General features: G+C 40.0%; 1 protein-coding gene across 1 annotated transcript in view; it reads left to right on the top strand.

Annotated features, from left to right (window-relative positions):
* The window catches only part of MCOLN3 (mucolipin TRP cation channel 3), a 38,683-nt gene extending 27,812 nt beyond the window's left edge, over nucleotides 1-10,871 (top strand). Inside the window, exons 7-12 of the mRNA XM_007946165.2 lie at nucleotides 1,045-1,157; nucleotides 1,241-1,390; nucleotides 5,987-6,088; nucleotides 6,195-6,317; nucleotides 8,448-8,654; nucleotides 10,737-10,871. Coding sequence (XP_007944356.1) covers nucleotides 1,045-1,157; nucleotides 1,241-1,390; nucleotides 5,987-6,088; nucleotides 6,195-6,317; nucleotides 8,448-8,654; nucleotides 10,737-10,871 — 830 coding nt within the window. The remainder of the gene's footprint in view (nucleotides 1-1,044; nucleotides 1,158-1,240; nucleotides 1,391-5,986; nucleotides 6,089-6,194; nucleotides 6,318-8,447; nucleotides 8,655-10,736) is intronic.
* The last annotated feature ends 10,534 nt before the right edge of the window (nucleotides 10,872-21,405 follow it).

Genomic DNA, 21,405 nt, shown 5'->3' with positions numbered 1-21,405 from the left:
AGCTTATTCTTATTGGTTGTCCTTTATAAGTAACTTTTTGTTTTTCCCATGCTGCTTTCAGGATTCTTTCTTTGTCTTTGGTTTTGATGAGTTTGATGATGACATGTCTTGGTGATTTTCTTTTCAGTTTGTCCTTTTTGGGGTTTGTTGGACTTACTGAATGGATATATTCTTATTTTTCATCATATCAGGGAAGTTCTCTTCCAACAAATCTTGATCTCATGCCTCTTGGTTCCTTAGCCAGGTGTGTCAGCCGGTAATCTCTACCATCTTTCTGTGAAGGAGGTCAAGCACAGGGATCTCAGGTCCAAGGAGATCTCTGGTCTTAAGGACACGCTCCACTCCAACTCAAGTTCTTTTCTCTTGATGGCAGTGAGATTCCCCCTTTCTGTCTCTAGGAAGGCTCACTTTAAGCCTGGCAGAGTGACAAAACTAACCAATCCCAACATTAGAGTTCTATACAACTTATTTTCATGGTACTACCCAGTAATTTGGTGGGAGTCACAAAGACCATACCAAGTAATTCACTAACCCACACCCTCTCAATACATGTTAGCTATTTTTTTTTTTTTTCTTAATGCCACTCTTAGCTGAAGCTATTTTGTTCATTTCTTGTTCACTTCTTTGCTTGTCTCATTCCAGTAGGATAAAAGTTTCATAAGATCAGAGAGGGGCTTTGTCTATCTTGTTTATCACTATATCTTCAGCATCTGGTAAAACCTCTCACACAGGGGTGGTTAATAAATACTGTATACCTAGATAAATTTAATTTTAATAGGATATGGAGGAGGGTTAACGGTATTAAGAACAAAAGATCACTAGCTTGCAATCGAAGATCTTTGATGGCTGTGGTGATGTTTGCAAGAAGGACTTTTAACCTTCTCTAAATACCAACTGGAAGAATCTTTATCAGAGGAGCTTCTTCTCTTTGTTGTCCTTATGGAAATAATACTTGAATTATCTAAATTAGCCTTAAAAAAAAAAAGGTAGACATCCCCATATTAATGTCCTACTACATCAATGGGTTATCTTCTTTCCTTCCAGTTCAAAAGAACACTCATTACATGATGATCTTTGATGCCTTTGTCATCCTGACCTGCCTGGCTTCACTAATCCTCTGTGCTCGATCTGTGATTAGAGGACTTCAGCTTCAGCAGGTGGGGGTTGTTGCTTTCTAAAAGCTGCTGACATTTTGATTGACAGAGAGGTTCACTGAGGCTCTCCTCTCTTTTCCCTGAAGGAATTTGTCAATTTTTTCCTCCTCCATTATAAGAAGGAAGTTTCTGTTTCTGATCAGATGGAATTTGTCAATGGATGGTACATGATGATTATTATTAGTGATATATTGACGATCATTGGCTCAATTCTGAAAATGGAAATCCAAGCTAAGGTAAATTTTTTATTTTCATTTTCATGCCATCTTTAGTATCAGATTTGGATTAATAATAATTTGTTTTTACAGAATCTTAAAATTTTCAGAGCACATGATTTATTCCAAACCTTACATTGAGTACACTTGAAAATCAATCGCAGTCATTTTCTTAAATCAAGCCTAGAAGTCTCTTTGGCAGAATTTTTCAAAGTGTAATTCACAAATCACTGCATCAGAATCATTTGGATGCCTGGTATAAATGCCCCATGCTAGACATAGGGGATCAGAACTGTAGGGGTGGGGCCTGTATTCATTCTTAAATACTGAAAAGTGACCAAGATAACTAAGACGCAAAGTTTATTTATTCTTACAAAAAAGGATATAATATCAACAACAACAACAAAAAAAAGAGTAGAGCTAGAGAGGAAAGTGAGGTCAACATACTGTTTTGCTTCTAGTTGTTTCCATTATCTACTCAATGTGACATTTTTCCCATTGTCTCTCTTTTTCCATGGATGTGCTACTACAAAGTTATCCATTTTAACTTAAGACTAACCTAGCCTAGAAAACAACCCTCTCCCTCCAGTCAGAAGATCAAATAAACAAAACTAGTCTTGCTCATAGGGAGCGCTGGTAGCATAGTGCCTAAGGCACTTGACTGCTAACCAGAAGGCTGGCGGTTCCTACCCACCAGCCACTCCTCAGAAGGAAGGTTGGGCAACCTAATTCTATAGTGATACTGCCTTGGAAACCCAAGAAGGGGTCATCATGAGTCGAATATGACTCAATGGCAGTGAGTTTGAATCTTGCTCATATTGTCAGCCTTGACTACCACTGAGCATGAGAATGAGTCACCCAGGGAGCCTGTAATATTTCTAATTCCTAGACAGAGGCCTCAAAAACAGTAACTCAGATAAGATAGGAGGTTATTTGTCTCTTATGTAATAGTCATAAGAAAGAACAGTTGGAGGTGATCACTTTTCAGGGGTTGGATTTTCCAAGGTTATGAGTGGCTTGGTTCCACATAGTTATTCATGTACCCAAGTTTGTTCCTCCCATCTTGTTATTTTGAAGGACTTTCCCAGACTGCATGATTGAAACTGAATCACCTCACAGGCAGGGTGCAGCCTGGTGTAAGGGAAAACATGGTATGGTAGATATTCTCTAAGCCTTATAGTCTCTTGGCTCCAGAGTGGCAGACATTGTTTCTGTTCACATTTCATTGAGAAAACTTAGTCATCTCTAACTGCAAGGAGAACTAGGAAATGCAGCTAGGCACGTGCCTAGGAAGAAGACAGTAGGTTTAGGTCAACGTGAAACAGCTTCCACCACATGTGGCAATAGCATGTATCATTACAAGAGGTTTTTAACTTTACTGTTGTTGTTGTTAGTGCCGTCGAGTCATCTCTGGCTCAGAGCTACCCCATGTGCAGCAGAATGAAACACTGCCTAGTCCTGTGCCAGCCTCATGATCCTTGCTATACATGAGCCCATCACTGTAGCCACTGTATCAGTCCATCTTGTTGAGGGCCTTCCTCTCTTTCATTGACCCTCCATGCACACTTTGGGGGGTGTTGTAAAAGAAAAGGAGGCATCAGGGGAATATTTGCAGCAAATTTTTATTTTGATCTACCTCAAATATCACTATCCTCAATGAGCCCTTAATAGTATCCTACAATTTTTCTACATTTTTCTCAACTATTCACTCCCCGTGTCTCATAGATAACTATTTCATCTGTTTTCTTCTCAAACCTCTAACACCCCATCTCATCCTCTGTCTCAGGGATGACCTTACTTCCTGTTTCACAAGAACCATTGGAAAAAAATAGAGGTTTCACCAACTCCCCTCTCATTTACCTACCTACTACCACCAGTGCCCATGTACTCTCTCTTCTCTGCTGTTACTGTGGGTATATTATTTAGGCTACTGTCTGAGGCCAGCTCCACCACTTCCCTACCAGATGCCATGCCCTCTTGCTTACTCAAGGTCACAGCTCCAGCTGGTCTTCTCTCCTGCATCATCAGTTTCCCTCTCTCTTCCAGGTCATTGCCACTACCCTGTTTTTTCTCCTTTTAAAAAGATAAAATCTCTACCCTATCTCTTCCTGCAGCCAACCACTCTTTATATAGCAAGTGGCCTCAAAGGAGCAGTTAATCTTGTTTCTGATTCTGCTCCTCCCATTCTCTCTTTTATTTGCTCCAATCAGACTGTCATGTCCTCTATGGAAAGTGTTTTTGTCAAGATCCGCAATGAGTTCCATGCTACTAAATCCAATAATCAATTATTTACCTTCATCTTGACCTATCAGAAGTTTTTAATACTGCCCTCTTTGTTGAAGCTTTTTTATTTTCCACTTGCTGCCCCACTAACCTGTTTATCCTTCTAAACTACTGTCTGTTCCTCTGAGTTTCCTTTGCTTGTTCCTAATCTCCCCAACCTATCATGGTGATGGTACTACAAGATGCAGTACTTGGAGATCTCTTTTCTATCTACACTCAGTGTCTTGGTGACCTCATCCAGTGCTGTGACTTTAAATATTACCTGTATGCCAATGATTCCCACATCTATTTCTCCAGTTTGAAATTCTTCCCTGAAATATGTAACTGTCTGTTCCATGTCTCCACTGGATGTCTGTTTGGCCTCTCAAATGTAACATACCTAAAACAGAATTCTTAGAATCTCCACCCCCACAGTCCAAACTTGCTTCTCCCACAGCCTTTGTCATTTCAATTAATAACAACTCTCTTCCGTCTCTCAAGCCAAAAAGCATACAATTATCCTTGACTCCTCTTTCTCTAATCTCCCTTCCCCCATGTCTAATCCAAGAGGAAATATTGTTAATCTGCCTTCAAAAATGACCTCATTGACATGTATTGATTTGGGTGAAGGGAGAGGCAATATACCAAAAGTGAGTGACCAGCACAGTAACACTAAGGTAAAGGAGAGACGCACAAGAGGTACATACAATAAAGGGATTTCATAATAATAGTTCAATACACCAGAAGAAATACAACCAGAATGCTCCTTAAAAGCAAAGCACTTCAACATGTCATCAGGAAAGACCAGTTGTCAGAAAAGCACATCCTGTTTGGTAAAGTAGAGGGCCAGTGAAAATGAGAAAAACCCTCAAGGAGATGGATTGACACAGTAGCTGCAAAAATGGACTCCAATGTAGCAGCAATCAGGAAAATGGTGCAGGCCTGGGCAACATTTTGTTCTGTTATACATAACGTCACCCTGAGTTGGAGCCAACCTGATGGCAACTGACAACAATAACATAATGGTTCATTTTCACCCCAGCTTTGGTTTGTGTACAGAAGCTGTTTAAAGCAGGGTAAACATATAAAGCTACATCAAAAATCTATAAAACCTCTCTTCTATCTAACATGTTCATTAAAAAAAAAAAAAAAAACACAAAAAAACACCTCATGACCTCTCCATTTCCAGGTGGATGCCATTGTCAGTTCTCACCTGTATTATCTTAGTAGCCCCATCACTTGGCTTCCCACTTATCACTCTCAGTATCCGACAATTTTCTCTCTACCGCAGAAGCCAAAGTTGGATCATGTATCATTCCTCTGTTCAAAGCTCTCAAATCTCCCCAATCTATTCAGAGTAAAAGGCAAAGTTGTTAAAGTATCCAGGAGGCCCTATACTATGTGCCCCCTCTTCTCTGTAACCTCTCCATCAATCACTCCAGTCCAGCCAGACTATCTTACCAGATACCTTCCTGCCTCAGGGCCTTTGCACTTCCTAGTCCCTGTGCCTAAAGAGCTCTTACTCTAGTTTTTTGCTTGGCTTGCTGCCTCACTTTTCAGTGAGTCCTTCCCTGATCACCCTACTGAAAATTGCAACCCCATACCCATTTCCTATTACCTCCTGTGTTACACTGGGTTCTCTAGAGAAACAAAAGCAGTAAAGCTTATATATAGAGAGAAAGGGAAATTTATCTTAGGAAAATGGCTCACACGCTTATAGAAGGTGGCAAGTCCAAAGTTCTTGGATCAAACATCAAGCTGCAGGCTTTTCCTGAGTCACGCAGCTGCAGGGGCTGAGGAGCTCAAGGTTGGCAGGCAGTATACCAGCTGTTGACTCCAATGAATGATGAATCCAAGATCTCCAGGCAAATGGTGGATTGTTTGCTCACAGACAGTTATAGGCAGTACGTCAGAATCCCAATCCATAGAAGAGTGTCTCTTTTCCCAGGATGTCCATAAATATACTGGAAATGGGCCACATCCCTAGGGAAACTGCCTTTCAGTGGATTAGCTGCCCAAAGCATATACATCTGATCCCATCACTGGAACAACCCACATCACAATTGCTTAAACCACATAGAATTGTGGTCCAGCCAAGTTGACACACAGCTCCAACTATCACACCTCCCTTCACTTTTCAGTTCTCATTACCAACTAATGTACCAAAGATTTTATTATTTTTTTCTATTATCTCTCTTCCTTCAGTAGAATGTAAGCCTCATGAGTGCAGGGAATGTTTTCTATTCACCTAGAACAGTGCCTGGCCCATAGCTACTCAATAAATATTTTGCCTGAATGAATTCTCTTATATGATCTAATATATATATATTTCTTTTTTCCCCCACTCTGTCTTAGAGTCTAACAAGTTATGATGTTTGTAGCATCCTTCTTGGGACTTCTACCATGCTTGTGTGGCTTGGAGTCATCCGATACCTCGGTTTTTTTGAGAAATACAATGTAAGGAATTCCTTAGATCTCTATGCTGTTGATATTTCTCTTTCAGTTATTGCACTGCTTTCACTGAAGACAAGAAGGATTCTAATCACCTCTCTTATTTCTCCAGCTCCTAATTCTGACCCTTCAGGCAGCACTGCCCAATGTCATCAGGTTCTGCTGCTGTGCAGCTATGATTTATTTAGGCTATTGCTTCTGTGGATGGATTGTGCTGGGCCCTTACCATGATAAGGTACTGATAAACAACTTGTATCCTTGTTACTACAAAAGGGCTTAGAGTAATGCCAGTGGCTTGTTATCCATTTTTTGAAAAAAAAATTTTGAATTTATTTTATTGTAGTCATTATATGTGTAACAAAACATTTGCTATTTCAACATTTCTCACATGTCCAGTTCAGTGGCATTAATTACATTCATCATGTTGTGCAAACATCATCACTATCTATTTCCAAATATTTCCATCCAGTTATCCTTTAAAAATTAACTCCTTTTACTTTGTGACTTAACCTTAAAATGTTGATGGCACTGTGTCTATTGCCATATTTATAAGCTGGTAGTATATGTCCAAGTTGAGAGAATAATTGATTCATTAAACTGCCTCAAGTCCTTTTTTGGAATATGTCAGATAATTAAATGCTTTTTACCACCAGCAAAGTTATGTTTAGTCAATTTGGTTCATCAGTATATACTGTTGTCATTGTTAGTTGCCATTAAATTTTCTCTGACTCACGGCAACCTTATGTGTAACAGAACAACATGTTGCCTGGTTCTGTGCCATCTTCATGATAACTAGAATGTTTAAGTTCATTGTTGCAGTTATTGTGTCAGTCCATCTCACTGAGGACATGTTCTTTTCTAGCAATTGATCTTTCCTGATTATATGTTCAAAGTAAGCAAGCTGAAGACTCACCATCCTTACTTCTAAAGAACATTCTTGTTCTATTTCTTCTGAAACTGATTTACTCATTCTTTTGCAAGTCTGCAGTATGTTCAATATTTGTTGCCAACACTACAGTTCAAGTGTATGTTATATAGAGAATTTTCACTGGCTAATTTTTGGAAGTAGATCATCAGACCTTTCTTCCTAGTTTATCTTAGTTTGAAAGTTCTACTGAAAACTGCCCACCATGGGTGAACCCGCTGCTTTATGAAGCTGGTGGCAAAGCTTCTAGCATCACAGCAACATACAGCCACCACAGCATGGCACACTGACAGATGGGTGGTCTGCTCTCTGTGTGAGAGCAGGCTATTTAGATAAGCCTTCTCAAAATGTGACTTGGTAAAAAGTAGTATAGGGAGACACTTAAAGATAATATTTTATAATTTTTTTAACTAGAACTATAGTTGCCTCAGAAACCCAAGGAGGGGTCGCTATGAGTCGGGGCCGACTCGACGGCACATAACAACAACAACAACAATAGTCTCAAAATTGTCTACAGTGGTGCTCAGCTACTAACCAAAAAGTCTGCAGTTGAAAGCCACCAGCTTTTCTGTAGGAGAAAGGTGTGGCAGTCTGCTTCTGTAAAGATTTGCAGCCTTGGAAACCCTATGGGGCAGTTATACTCTGTCCTGTAGGGTCACTATGAGTCAAAATCAACTTGTGCGTTTTTTTTTTTTAAATATAATTTCAAATAGGGGACACTGGTAGTTCAGTGGTAGAACTCTTGCTTCCATGTGAGAGAACATGGATTCAATTCCCAGCCAACACACCTCATTTGCATCCACCACCAGTTGTCAGTGGAAGCTTGTGTGTTGCTGAAAAGATTTCAGTGGTGCTTCCAGACTAAGATGGAGTAGGAAGAAAGGCCTGGTGATCTACTTCTGAAAATCAGCCAAAGAAAACCCTATGGATTGCTGAGTTCTGATCCATGACTGATCATGGCGATGACACAGGACCAGGCAGTGTCCTATGTCCAACTCCATGGCAACTAACAACAACAACACTAGTCTCAAATAAACTATTGCCTTAAAGTAACTGGACTTTAAAATGAGAAATGTGGCACATATGGTTGGTACCTGAGTATCTCTGCAGAAGCATTTCAAAGATCTTTTTCTCTGAACTCAAAGGAAAGGAGTAAGAGTTGGCTCAGAAAAGCACTGAGAGTGCAGGCCAGCCCTTCCTGCCCTCAGTTCAGGCTACTTCTACTAAGAGGAGCATCAAGAAGGAGCAGCTTATCCCAGGAAAGCGGTATACATGTCATGTGCCTGACAAAGCAAATGCTTGTGGTTACCTCAGTTATTCATTGGTAAGGGGTAGCTTGGGATATTGGGCCCCATTATTTTTAATATGGTATCGTGAACAAAGTCTCCAATGGGATGAGACATGGACTAAAAGGAACTTTTATCTCTTTTCTTTTTCTAGTTCCGTTCTCTAAACATGGTCTCTGAATGCCTGTTCTCTCTGATAAATGGAGATGACATGTTTGCCACATTTGCAAAAATGCAGCAGAAAAGTTACTTGGTCTGGCTGTTTAGCAGAATTTACCTCTACACATTCATCAGCCTTTTCATATACATGATTTTAAGTCTTTTCATTGCACTAATTACTGATACATATGAAACAATTAAGGTAGGTTTATTAAGAGCTATAAGTAGCAGCCTTCTTCTTAAACTTGTATAGTGACAATAAAAGTAACTATCTAGGAGGGGAGGAAATTGATGGAATGTTAATTTGTTTGAGGTGACGATTGAGAAACAAGAAATTAAAGAGAAATAGAATTTCTAGAATATTGAAAGTTTGGTCTCTAAATAATTGTGGTTTTTAAAGCAAGCTTTTAAAACTTTTATTAGAATGATATGAGCCAATAGGTATTGGGTGGGTAAAACAGATGGTGTTTCAGTTCCCCAAAATTGTATGCGGAACTTTTAAAATCCAATTTTCATAAAGAAATGTTTGCTTCTTTACTTGGAGTGAAGTGGTGTGCTGTAACTTAACCTGTTAAGCTTTGTGAGGTCCTGCACAGTACAACACCAAGGGTCCAGCCTCCAGAACTGTAAAGAGATGGATATGCTTGTGTGGCAAGTACTAGCCATGTATCCTGTCTACATTTAGAAATCCGATAGTAAAAGCTATTGTCATTCAATATGAGATCCTTTAAAAATCAGATAGAGCCCCTTGAAATATGGGAGGGCAGAGTAAACATCTCTCTATATTTAAGTTCCTGATAACCTTATACTGTTAGGTATGATATTGTTATAGACACTTCTACTTGGGAACTTTTCTTTCTGCATATGAAAGGGGAAATGAAACATAATGCTAGGTGATTGACGCTAGGAATAAAGAGAAGGTCATGGTTTAGAGTCAGTAATTACAAATACCTTATCCTTGAAGCCAGAGCCATGGTTTCATTCTTATTGAGGTAGATTTCAGACACTGGCTGTCCTCCTTCTCCTCAGCATTTGCCTGGCAGGTGTATGCTTTAGGTCACCAGGGCAACTAGGAAAGAATGTAGTTAAAACTGCCAAGATTCTTCACCATAGTTCTCCAAAAATTCACTCTCTTTAACTCTGCATGTGGAGGACCATATGTTATCTGAGGGTGACATCCAAGATCCCTCGGAGTAACAGAATTGACGATTTTTGAAGACGCAAATCTCAGATTCATATGATGGTATTTTAGATGTTAATCTTTTTCCATGGACTCAGCGCACTTGCCAGATGGGCAAGCTAAGCTATTTATAATCCTTTCTGGTCAGAGCTACAGATCTTTGACCCTAAACTGATATAAATATGAGGCCCTTTAACAAACCTATCTGCTCATAATAAAAGGGTATGCAGGCTGGAAAGGTACCTTATAATATAATATTCAGCATTTTGACCAGACAGCGGGACCAGCCCAGGAGCAGCCAAGACTATGCTGAAGTCTTCAGGGGAGGGCTAAGTATGCCTATCTCTACCCACCCTCACCTCCCATGCACATGCATGCACAGGCGTGTGCGTGCACGCACACACACACGCACACACACACACACTGTTAATCTGGATGAGTCGAGCTGCTTTCCGATCTAAACCAGGTTCCATTTGAGACACTTGTTTCAGACTGGCCTGGAAGTCATGGGTTGGAGGACAGAGTGGTGACAGAAGTTCTCTCACTTCTCATGGGGCTGGTTCAATTATCCCCTGGAAGAGGGTCCAGCCTCAGACTCAACATGTCAATTTTAGGTTGAATCAGACTTAGAGAAGGGTGCCCAGGAGGGTGACTGCAGAATCGTAGGCCCACTTTGCTTCAGCTAAAGCCTAAGAGTAGCTCTAGAGGCTACCAAAAAATAAAATAAAAAAAACCATTGTCATCAAGTCAAACTCAGGGTAACCCCATGTGTTACAGAGTAGAACTGCTCCATAAGGTTTTCTTGACTGTAATCTTTATAGAAGCAAATCACCAGATGTTTCTTCCATAGTGCCACTGAGTGGGTTGAGTTTAAACTGTCAGCCTTTAGGTTAATGGTCAAGCACAAACCACCTGTGCTACATAGAGACATCCTAGAGGCTACATCTCCCTGAAAATACTTGAAAGTAACTAAACTATCTCTTGATAAAGATCTCTCTACCTTGCCAAATAACAACACCTTGCCAAATAATCCATTTTGAGTATGGAATAAAGCTGTTCTCAAGAAGATTGTTAATGAGAGCTTTCTTTTATTTTTCTGTATAGCATTACCAACAAAATGGCTTCCCAGAGACTGAACTTCGTACCTTTATATCAGAGTGCAAAGATCTACCCAACTCTGGAAAATACAGATTAGACGATGACCCTCCAGTATCTCTATTCTGCTGTTGTAGAAAGTAGCTATCAAGCTTATCTGTACTCTACAGGAAAATATGATGTGTAGTTGTATTGGGAAGACTATATGGATTTTTTAAATCAGGTCTAGTATGTTCAGTTACCATCTATTATTTGAGCTAATGGATATCTGTATTTCACCCAGAACTATATTTATATTTTAAAAAATGACTTTTTAACAACTTTTGCATCTTTGTGCTATATTTGTTTAAGAATTTTCCTTAAGGAGAGCTTTTGGATTCTTGTCCTTTCTTATTTTGTCATAGCTTTAGAATGTGTTGTTTATGCCCTCTGTACCTCTTACAGTTATTCTTCTGACTGTTGATCATATCATCAATAGAAAACAAACCCTGGTCTGACAGTGACTTCAGACAGCTCACTGACCCTGGCTGCACCATCCCTGAGAGCGTGGAGGTGGTTGCTGTATATCCAGCAATAACTGCATTTTAAAATCTTATCTTAAAGGACAAGATTTTTTAAAAAAGAAAAAAAACAGAAATGGGAGGGGGAAGGAGGGAAAATTACTAACTATATAGAACACACATGTTAATAATGGTTAAGGGAAAACCAGTACACAATATGGAGGAAGCCAGCACAACATGCCCAAGGCAGAGGAAGACACTGAGAGGAACACAAGAATAAAGGGCAACTAGGAGACTATAACATAGACAATCTTGCAACAATAGTATTAACAAACAATAATTTACAAATGGATACATATATACATAGATATGTGTTCTGGCTACCTAGTGCTGCTCTGATAAGAATATACCACAAATGGGATGGCTTGAACAAACAGGAGTTTATTCCCTCACAATTTGGAGGCTTTAAGTCGAATTCAAAGTGCCAGGTTCCAGGGACTGGGTGAAAGCCCCTCAACCTGGGCTTCAGCTCTGCCACCTGTTCCTGGCCCACTGGAACTGCAGTCTTGTCTTCATTCAGACAGCTGCTGGCTGCTGAGACTGACAAGCCCAAGGCACAGTCCCGATGTTACCAAACCACATGACAAGCCATTAATTCAAGTCCACTGAAGGTCCCAAGGCTGGCAGAGCATGGCAAGCTGCTGAACAATGACACGGCTACAGGCATGATTCAAGCGTGCCATCAGCTAGAGACCATTCCCAAAGGTGCTGCTTATACAGGAAGCAGAGCTCATCCCTAAAGCAGCTACTCAGCTGCTTGTGGTAGATCCCACCATGGAATTGATTGCCAGTCTCATCATAGGGTATAACTACCACCAGCTGCTCAGCCACTCAACCAGGCCCAGCCAAGTTGACACACAACTTTAACTACCACAATTCTACCCTTTGTCAACTTGTTTCCTGTACAGATCTTCAATGGTTGACATCTGTACAGATCTCCTTCACTGGGTGGCTCCAGTCTCCTAGTTCCTGAGTGGCGACCTCACCCCCTTGGCCTGGTGGACTCCTTTCCACTCCCTCTTGGGTATGGCAGCCCTGCCCCCTTACTCTTGGGCAGTGGCTATGGCTCCATCCCACTGGTCCACATGAACTAGCACCCCCACACTCCAGAACCAAGTTGGTGAAGTTCTGGCTCTTTGAAACCTAGGGCACTATGGTAGTTCCACCCCCAAAAAGGCCATGGTCCTACCCTTGAGGCTGAGGCAGCTCTGCTTCCTGTTTCCTTAGTCTCTCCACTTCTGCCAGTTAATGCCGAAGGCAACCAACTCCTCCAGAAATCTTCCTGCCTCAAAAGCACTCAACTTTCTTGCTCCATGGGTCAGCCAACCTGCTACTTCATTTCACGCCAGTCTCTTCTACCCACTCTGGTAGAATTAATGCCCAAAGGCAACCCACTTTGCCAGGAAGCCACCTATCCAATGGCATCCAGCATTCTCCTCTGTGGGTTGGTACGGCTGTCATTGTCTCATGCAGGTCTCTGGTCTCTGCTTCTGTCATCTCTCATGCTGCATGCCGGCATCTCTCTGCCAGGGTCTCATGTCAAGGATGCACTCCAGTCCTGCTCCACATTTTAGGTATCTGTTAGAGCAGCACCCCACTCTCTCAGTACCATATTCTGTTCTGGTTACCAAGTGTCACTCTAACAGAAGATACCACAAATGTGATGGCTTGACTAAACAAGAGTTTATTTGCTTACAGTTTGGAGGCTTTAAGTCTGAGTTCAAAGTGCCAGGCTTTAGGGGCTAGGTGAAAGCCCCTCAATCTTGGGCTTCAGCTCTGCCTCCTGCTCCTGGCCCACTGGAGCTGGAGTCTTTTCTTCACTCAGACAGCTGCTGGCTGCTGAGACTGACAAGTCCAAGGTTGATAAGTCCAAAGGACTAATGGACCACATGAACCACAGCCTATCTGACCATGAGACCAGAAGAACTAGATGGTACCTGGCTATCACTACCCTAATCTGACTGGGATTACAACAGAAAGGTCCGGACAGAGCAGGAGAAAAATGTAGAATAAAAAATCAAATTCACAAGAAAGACCAGACTTATTTGTCTGACAAAGACTGGAGGAACCCCTAAGACTATGGACCTAAGATCACCTTCTTACCTGGAACTGAAGCCATTCCCAGAAACCACCTTTCAGCCAAACAGGCCCATAAGATCCACAGTAACATCTGAGTGGAACATATTCCTTAAACTCTATTATACAAGATCAAAAGGACAGCATTTGGCCAAAAGCAAAGATGAGAAGGCAGGAAGGGGTAGAAAAGGAAACAAGGAACCAAGAAAGCAAATTAAGAGAGTGCTGACACGTGTGGAGTGCAACCAATGTCATGGAATGCTTTATGTACAAACTATCAAATAGGAAACTAATGAGCTCTGTAAACTTTCACCTATACTAAACAAAATAAATTAAAAAAACAAACAAACAAACAAAAAAAAAAAACATTGCCAGCTGGTTGACTAGTGCTTGAACTGCTATCTTAGTTCTGCTTTTAGTTCTGGAGAGGATCATGCTTTCTAGTATTCATTTATAAATGTTTCCTTTCTTCCTTCAGTGTTAAAGTACAAGATTCAAAGAGTATTTTATATACATGTTAAAATTAAACCAAATGTCAAATACATATTCAATGCAACAATGATCATTTTATCTGTACTTGTGCAGCCTTCTAAAAACTATGTGATGTACTGTACCCTGTTTTGGTGGCTGGACTTGTTTCATGGGAAGAAGTTCTCTAACTTACATTTAAAATATTTGGGAAAATAATTATGCTAATCATTTAAAAATAAGTGGGCAATGTGTGCCTTAAAAAGATACAGAAATAAAGTTCTTAGTCTCTCCTGCTTCCAGGCTGCTGATTAGAAGTTGCATAGTTTTTCACATTATGCATATTGGTTCTGTGTAGTATTTATTTAAAGTACAAACCCATTCAATGATGTGCAATAAAGGCTTTCTCAAAATAAACTCTTTTTTTGGAAAGAAACTGACTTTTTCCCCCCCTCCATTTCTGTTTTTGTTTTAAGGGCTAAATAAAGATGGCCTTGAGACACTGAAATCTTAACTTTAATAATCATACTGATCAAAATAATAACTCAAGTGTTGAGATCTGGCATTTCACAATGGGTATAAGCTTTTTTTTGATAGTGCCTGAGAAGTTTTAAAAATGGAAAAACAAAATCTAAACAACTAGGTGAGCCTTTTCCAGCTTAGTTCTAATATTTGATCACAGTCGTTTTTAGAATTTACTATGAGTTGGAATTGACGCCATGACAGTGGATTATAATGCTATGTGAATTTTGGAATTGTGTTTATTATCCGATGAATCCTTTTCTTTACTCCTTGTGAGATTTTAGACTAGCATGTTACAATGAAAACATGAAACCCAGTGTTTGGCCCAGGGTTTTGCTCTGCCCTGAAGTCATTATGTTTCTGCTGTGGAATTCTGGCCAGTGGCTTGGTGACTTCATGTCTCTCTCCTGATTCCCCAAGCTTTGTAATTACAGCAGGAGTCCCTGATAAGTTCCATGCTCTCATTTTTAGTAATGATGCCCATAAAAAAATAACTCTTAATTTGTGAGAGAAACAGCACTCACATTTGTGAACTATCCCTAAACCAATACAACGGTCTGATCTGGGTAGGCTGATAAATTATGGGCCAGTTGTTTTAGTGCTCCCCTTATATGTGCGTGAAGAATATCAAGGTAATTGTAAGAAGGCATAGAGAATCGAAGTCATTTTTTTTTTAATCTCCTAAACTGAGAGAATAAATGTGTGTCTGTTAAGCCATCCATTTGTGGTATTTCTATTATAGCAGCATTAGGTAACCCAGAGATGGGATCAAGTCCCATCTGCTACAGGATACTGCCAACTAGTGACCTCTGACTTAGGTTGGGGGTGTCTACTTTAGCTCAAGAACAAGCTCACAGGCAACTGGCCTTCCAACTTGATGGCCTGAATGACAGCAATAATAGCTGCCTAGGCATCTTCTTCTAGCTCCACGAAGTCTTTTCTTTTCATGAGACAAATTGCTGCTAGTCTGTGGGAGCAAAGAGATTAGACTTTTATTGGTGATACTGATTTGTCTGGAGGTCAGATTTTCTGAATGCATCCCTATCCTCAATGACTCTCAAGCTTGTGGGCATAAGAATCATTGGGAGATCTGTTAAAAGTGCAGATTTCCAGATAATACCACCAGTGATTCTTATTTGTCAAGTTCTAGGTGGGAGCTCTGGTAGCACAGTGCCTAAGGCACTTGACTGCTAACCAGAAAGCTGGTGGTTCAAACCCACCAGCCACTCCTCGGAAAGAAGGTTGGGCAATATACTTCCGTAGTGATACCACTTCGAAACCCAAGGAGGGGTCGCTATGAGTCGGGCTGACTGACGGCAAACAACAACAACAACAAACAGGTGGAAGCCAGGAATCCTCACTTCAGCAGGCGCACAGACTGACTCTTAAAACGTAAGTAGACAGGAACAGATAAACGCCTCTACTGGAGCTTCAAAGAGAACCTTTCTATTAGGAGTTCTGGTGGCGTAGTGCCTAAGGCATTTGACTGCTTACCAGAAGGCTGGTGGAAACCACCAGCCACTCCTTGGAGATACTGCCTCAGAAACAGATCCAACTATGAGTCGGATCTAACTGAAGGCAGTTTGTTTGGTTTGGTTTGTTTATTAAGCTCAGGGTTCAGACAGGCCTGCTATTTCGATTATATCACTCAAGAGAGAAACTACAGGTGAGTTTTTAAATATCTTTATGGACACTTTAGGATTTGTATTGTCTGTTAAACTCATTTTTAGGTAAATTTTTATTCTGATGCAACATTTTCCTTAATTCATACGCTTTATCACTTTAATAGAGTTTAAAAATATCTAACACATATATTGATTTTTAAAATTAATTAATTTTCACATATATTGATTTTTATTCTTTTTTTTTTGAAGCACACCATTTTTTAATTAATACATACAAATAGAGGTTGTATTAGTTTCCTATTGAAGCTGTAACAAATTACCCCAAACTTAGTGGCTTAAAACAACACAAAGTTGTTATTTTATAGTTCTGGAGGTCAAAGCCAAAATGCAGTAAATGAAGTAAATGAGGTAAATTGTTCTGCTGGGTTTGGATTTGCTGGGTGCCTGTTATCCCTTCTTTCCCTCCAATTTCTCCCATTGGTAATGGAATGTCTACCTTCTGCCTCTTTTGTCATTGTTACTTTGCAAGCAGATAACTTGTAGTCTAGATTTCACAGGTTCACAGATGAAGATGCATTTTGCTCCATATTTGATATAAAAATACGATTTTCGACTTGGTGTTGATTTAAGACTTTTGGGATGATATGATGGGGTGAAGGTTTTGTATGTGATAAGACAAATTTTGGAGGGGCCAAATGGTGGGATGTTATGGATTGAATTGAATGCCCAAAAGTATGTGCTGTAAATCCTAACCTTATGCTTGTGGTTTGAACCACAGCCTCTTGATCTACGTACAGGTTCCTAATGAGCACAATTAAGTGCGCTGGAATTCCATTCTTCACAATCTTATACATAATTTGTTATGAGCCATATAGTCAAATGCCTTTGCATAGCCAATAAAACACAGGTAAACATCTTTCTGGTATTCTTTGCTTTCAGCCAAGATCCATCTGACATCAGCAATGCTATCCCTTGTTCCACATTCTCTTCTGAATCCAGCTTGGATTTCTGGAAGTTCCCTATCAATATACTACCGCAACCATTTTTGAGTTATCTTCAGCAACATTTTACTTGCATGTGATATTAATAATATTGTTAGATAATTTCCATATTCCGTTGTATCACCTTTCTTTGGAATGGGCACAAACATGGATCTCTTCCAGTCAGTTGGCCAGGTAGCTGTCTTGGCATAGATGAGGAAGTGCCTCCAGCACTGCATCCATTTGTTGCAACGTCTCAATGGTATTCTGTCAGTTCCTGGAGCCTTGTTTTTTGCCATTTCCTTCAGTGTAGCTTGGACTTCTTGGACTTTTTTCTTCAATAACATCAGTTCTTGTTTATATGTTACCTCCTGAAATGACTATCAATCAGTTCTTTTTGTTACAGTGACTCTTGTGTATTCCTTCCATCTTATTTTGATGCTTCAATATTTTGCCCATAGAATCTTTCAATATTGCAGTTTGAGGCTTGAATTTTTTCTTCAGTTCTTTCAGCTTAAGAAATGCTGAGCATGTTCTTCCCTTTTGTTTTCTAATTCCAGGTCTTTGCACATTTCAACATAATACTTTGTCTTCTTGAGCAGCCCTTTGAAACTTCTGTTTAGCTCTTATATTTCAATATTTTTACACTTGCTTTAGCTACTCTCTGTTCAAGAGCAAGTTTCAGAGTCTCTTCTGACATCCATTTTCTTCCATTCCTGTCTTTTTAATGACCTATATGAGTTGTGGTGTTGGCAAAGGATACTGAAAGTGCTCTGGACTGCCAGAAGAACTAACAAATCTGTCCTGGAAGAAGTGCAGCCAGAATGCTCCTTGGAGTCAAGCATGGCCAGACTTCATCTCATCTACTTTGGTCATGTTGTCACAATGTACCATTCCCTGGAAAGGGATCTCATGCTTGGTAAAGTACAGGATCAGTGAAAAAGGGGAAGGCCCTCAATGAGATGGATTGACACTGTGGCCGCAACGATGGGCTCAGGTATAGCAAGGATTGTGAGGCTGGTGTATCATTCTGTTGTACATAGGATCACTGTGAGTCAAAGCCAACTTGACGGTACCTAACAACAACAACAACATTGCTTTCTTCATGTATGATGTTCTTGATATCATCCAACAGCTCATCTAGTCTTCCATCATTGGTGTTCAATGCATCAAATCTATTCTTCAGATGGTCTCCAAATTCAGGTGGGATATTCTCAAGGCTGTAATTTGGCTCTTGTAGACTTGTTTTTATTTTTTCAGCTTCAACTTGATTTTGTGTATGAGCAATTGAAGGTCTGTTCCACAGTCAGCTCCTGGCCTTATTTTGATTGATGATATTTACTTTCTCCATAGCCTCTTTCCACATATGTAGTCAATTTGATTCAGTATACTCCATCTACATGGCAAGGTCCATGTGTATAGTCACTGTTTATGTTGTCGAGAAAAGGTATTTGCAAGGTTTAAAATCAGAAAGAATGTGTGTCAGGGTTGTATCCTTTCACCACAATTACCCAATTTGTGTGCTGAGCAAATAATCCAAGAAGCTGGATTATGTGAAGAAGAATGAGGAATCAGTATTGGAGGAAGACTCATTAACAACTTGCGATATGCAAATGACACAACCATGCTTGCTGAAAGTGAAGACGACTGGAAGTATTTACTGATGAAAATCAAAGACTACAGTCTTAAGTAGAAGGCTGGTGTTTCAAACCTGCCAGCCACTCCTCGGAAGGAAGGTTGGGCAATCTACTTCCGTAGTGATAGTGCCTCAGCAACCCAAGGAGGGGTCACTATGAGGTGGATCCAACTCCATGGCAGTGATTGCATTGCATTACGGCCTTAAGTATGGATTATATCTCAACATAAAGTAAACAAAAATCCTCACAACTGGACCAATAAGCAATACTATGATAAGTGGAGAAATGACTGAAGTTGTCAAAGATTTCATTTTACTTAGATCCACAATCAACACCCATGGAAGCAGCAGTCAGGAAATTAGATGTTGTATTACACTGGGCAAATCTGAGGCAAAAAAAAAGTCTCTAAAGTGTTAAAGAGCAGAGATGTCACTTTGAAGACTAAGATGTGCCTGATCCAAACCATGGTATTTTCATTAACCTTGTATGCTATTGTGAAAGCTGGACAATGAATAAGGAAGACCAAAGAAGAATTGATGCACTTAAATTGTGGTGCTGGCAAAGAATATTGAAAATACCATGAACTGTCAGAAGAATGAACAAATCTGTCCAGGAAGAAGTATAGCTGGAATGTGCCTTAGAAGTGAGAATGGCCAGACTCTGTCTCACCTACTTTGATCATGTCAGGAGGAGTTGATCCCTAGAAAAAATATCACGCTTAGTAAAGCAGAGGATCATTGAAAAAATGGAAGACTCTCAATGCGATGGATTGATAGTGGCTGCAACAATGGACTCAAGCACAGCAAGGATTGTGGAGATGGTACAGGACTGGGCACTATTTCATTCTGTAGTACATAAGTTGCTATGAGTCAGAGCTGACTTGACTGAAGCTAACAACAACAACATGCCCATGGTTATTATCCCATTTGGAAATGGGTTGTCTTTCTTATGTTAATGAGACAGATTTAGTGTAGGGTATGTCTTAAATCAATCTCTTGAATATAAAGGAGATGAAATAAGTAAAGCAGAGAAGCAGAGAGTCAGGTTCTACTTTGTTATTGTGTGCTGTTGAGTTAATTCCAACGGATAGTGACTCTGTGACAGAATGGAACAGCCTTATAGGGTCACCAACACTATAATCTTTATGGGGGTGCTCTAGTAATATAGTGATTAAACCACAAGTGGTTCAAACCCACCAGCCTCTCTGCCAGAAGAAGCTGAAGCAGTGTGCATCCATAAAGATTTATAGCCTTAGAAACCCTATGAGGCAGGCCTACTCTGCCTTATAGAGTCACTATGAATTGGAATCAACTCTGTGATAGTGGGTTTGGTTTTGGAGCCCTGGTAGCCCAGTGCCAGCTGCTCTATGGGAGAAAGATGTGGCAGGATACTTTTGTAAAGATTTTCAGCTTCGGAAACCCTATGGGAATAGACTTGACAACAATGGGTACACCTTATGAGGTAGACAGCTAAGTCTTTTCTGCCTTGGAGCTGCTACTGGGTTCAAATCACTGACCTTTTAGTTATCACCACAGCACTTAAAGATTTCACTACCAGAACTAACTTCAATAAGGTCCCCTGGTGATTCATGTGCACATTAAAGTTTGAGATCCTGGCTCTCCCTTTTGAAACTATTGCTCTCTCTTCAGTGTTCTGTAGGAATTTGCTATTAATAAATACATCTCCAGTCACAACTATTTATGTACATGCATCTCCTAATTATATTGTGAAAGCTCCTCAAGGGCAGGAACTATTTACTGATCATGTGATCATGTTTCTATCAGAGTGGTGAGAATAAGTGTTCTGGAGACTCAAGATCTAAATAGAGAGTTTGTTATGGTTGGGGATGGTAATTGGGACATGAAATCAAATGTGCACGAACTGTTGAATATAAAACAAATTTGCTTTATAAATTTGTACCCAAAGCACAATTTTTTAAAAAAAGATCTAAATAGAAATCTTGAACTTGTTTTCTAATCAGAGAAGTAATTTAAAATTCTATGAAAGCATTTCTTCATTTCAAAAGAGAGATAAGAGTGTACTGAGCACTCAACAAGGTAATATATGTAAATCACGCTGTATGAGAGCCTAGTAGGCCTCAGGGTTACCTCTGGCCCTTCTAAAGCACAGAACCTTGAACATAGTAAACTAGCAAACAAACAAATCCAATTGTCATAGAGTTGGCTCTGACTCATGATGACTCATGTATCAGAGCAGAACTGTGTTCCACTAGGTCTTCAATGGCTGATTTTTTGGAAGTAGATCACCAGGCCTCTGGGCACCAACCTTCAACCTTTTGATTAGGATCCAAGTGCTTAACTATTTGTACCACCTAGGGACTCCTTGCACATAGTAGATCCTCTTAACAAATACAGTATTAACTGTGAATTATCTTTTTAACCACTTAGTAGGAAGCAACTCAGTAGAATTTGCCTGGCTTTAGAAAACACTCATAATGAGAAGTCTGCTGACTATGTCTGTGGCAAGAGGTGATAGAAAAGCTCAGTATCTTCAGCCAAAACCAGGCCAGGAGCTGATTGTGGAACAGACCATCAACTGCTCATATGCAAGTTCAACTTGAAGTTAAAAAAAATTAAAACAAGTCCAAAAGAGCCAAAATATGATCTTGAATATGTCCCTCCTGAATTTAGAGATCATCTAAAGAATAGATTTGATGCATTGAACACCAATGACTGAAAACCAGAATTGTGGGAGGATATCAAGAACATTATCTGTACATTATCCTACAGAACATGAAGAAAGCAAGAGATCACTAAAAAGATGAGAAAAGAAGAGAAGACCAAAGTGGA

The sequence above is a fragment of the Orycteropus afer genome, unplaced genomic scaffold (genome assembly GCF_000298275.1).
Source record: "Orycteropus afer afer isolate SDZICR_OR568_19922 unplaced genomic scaffold, OryAfe1.0 scaffold00152, whole genome shotgun sequence".
Lineage (NCBI taxonomy): Eukaryota > Metazoa > Chordata > Mammalia > Tubulidentata > Orycteropodidae > Orycteropus > Orycteropus afer.
Note: the sequence above shows the minus strand (reverse complement) of the source record. Positions and strands in the feature narration are given on the sequence as shown.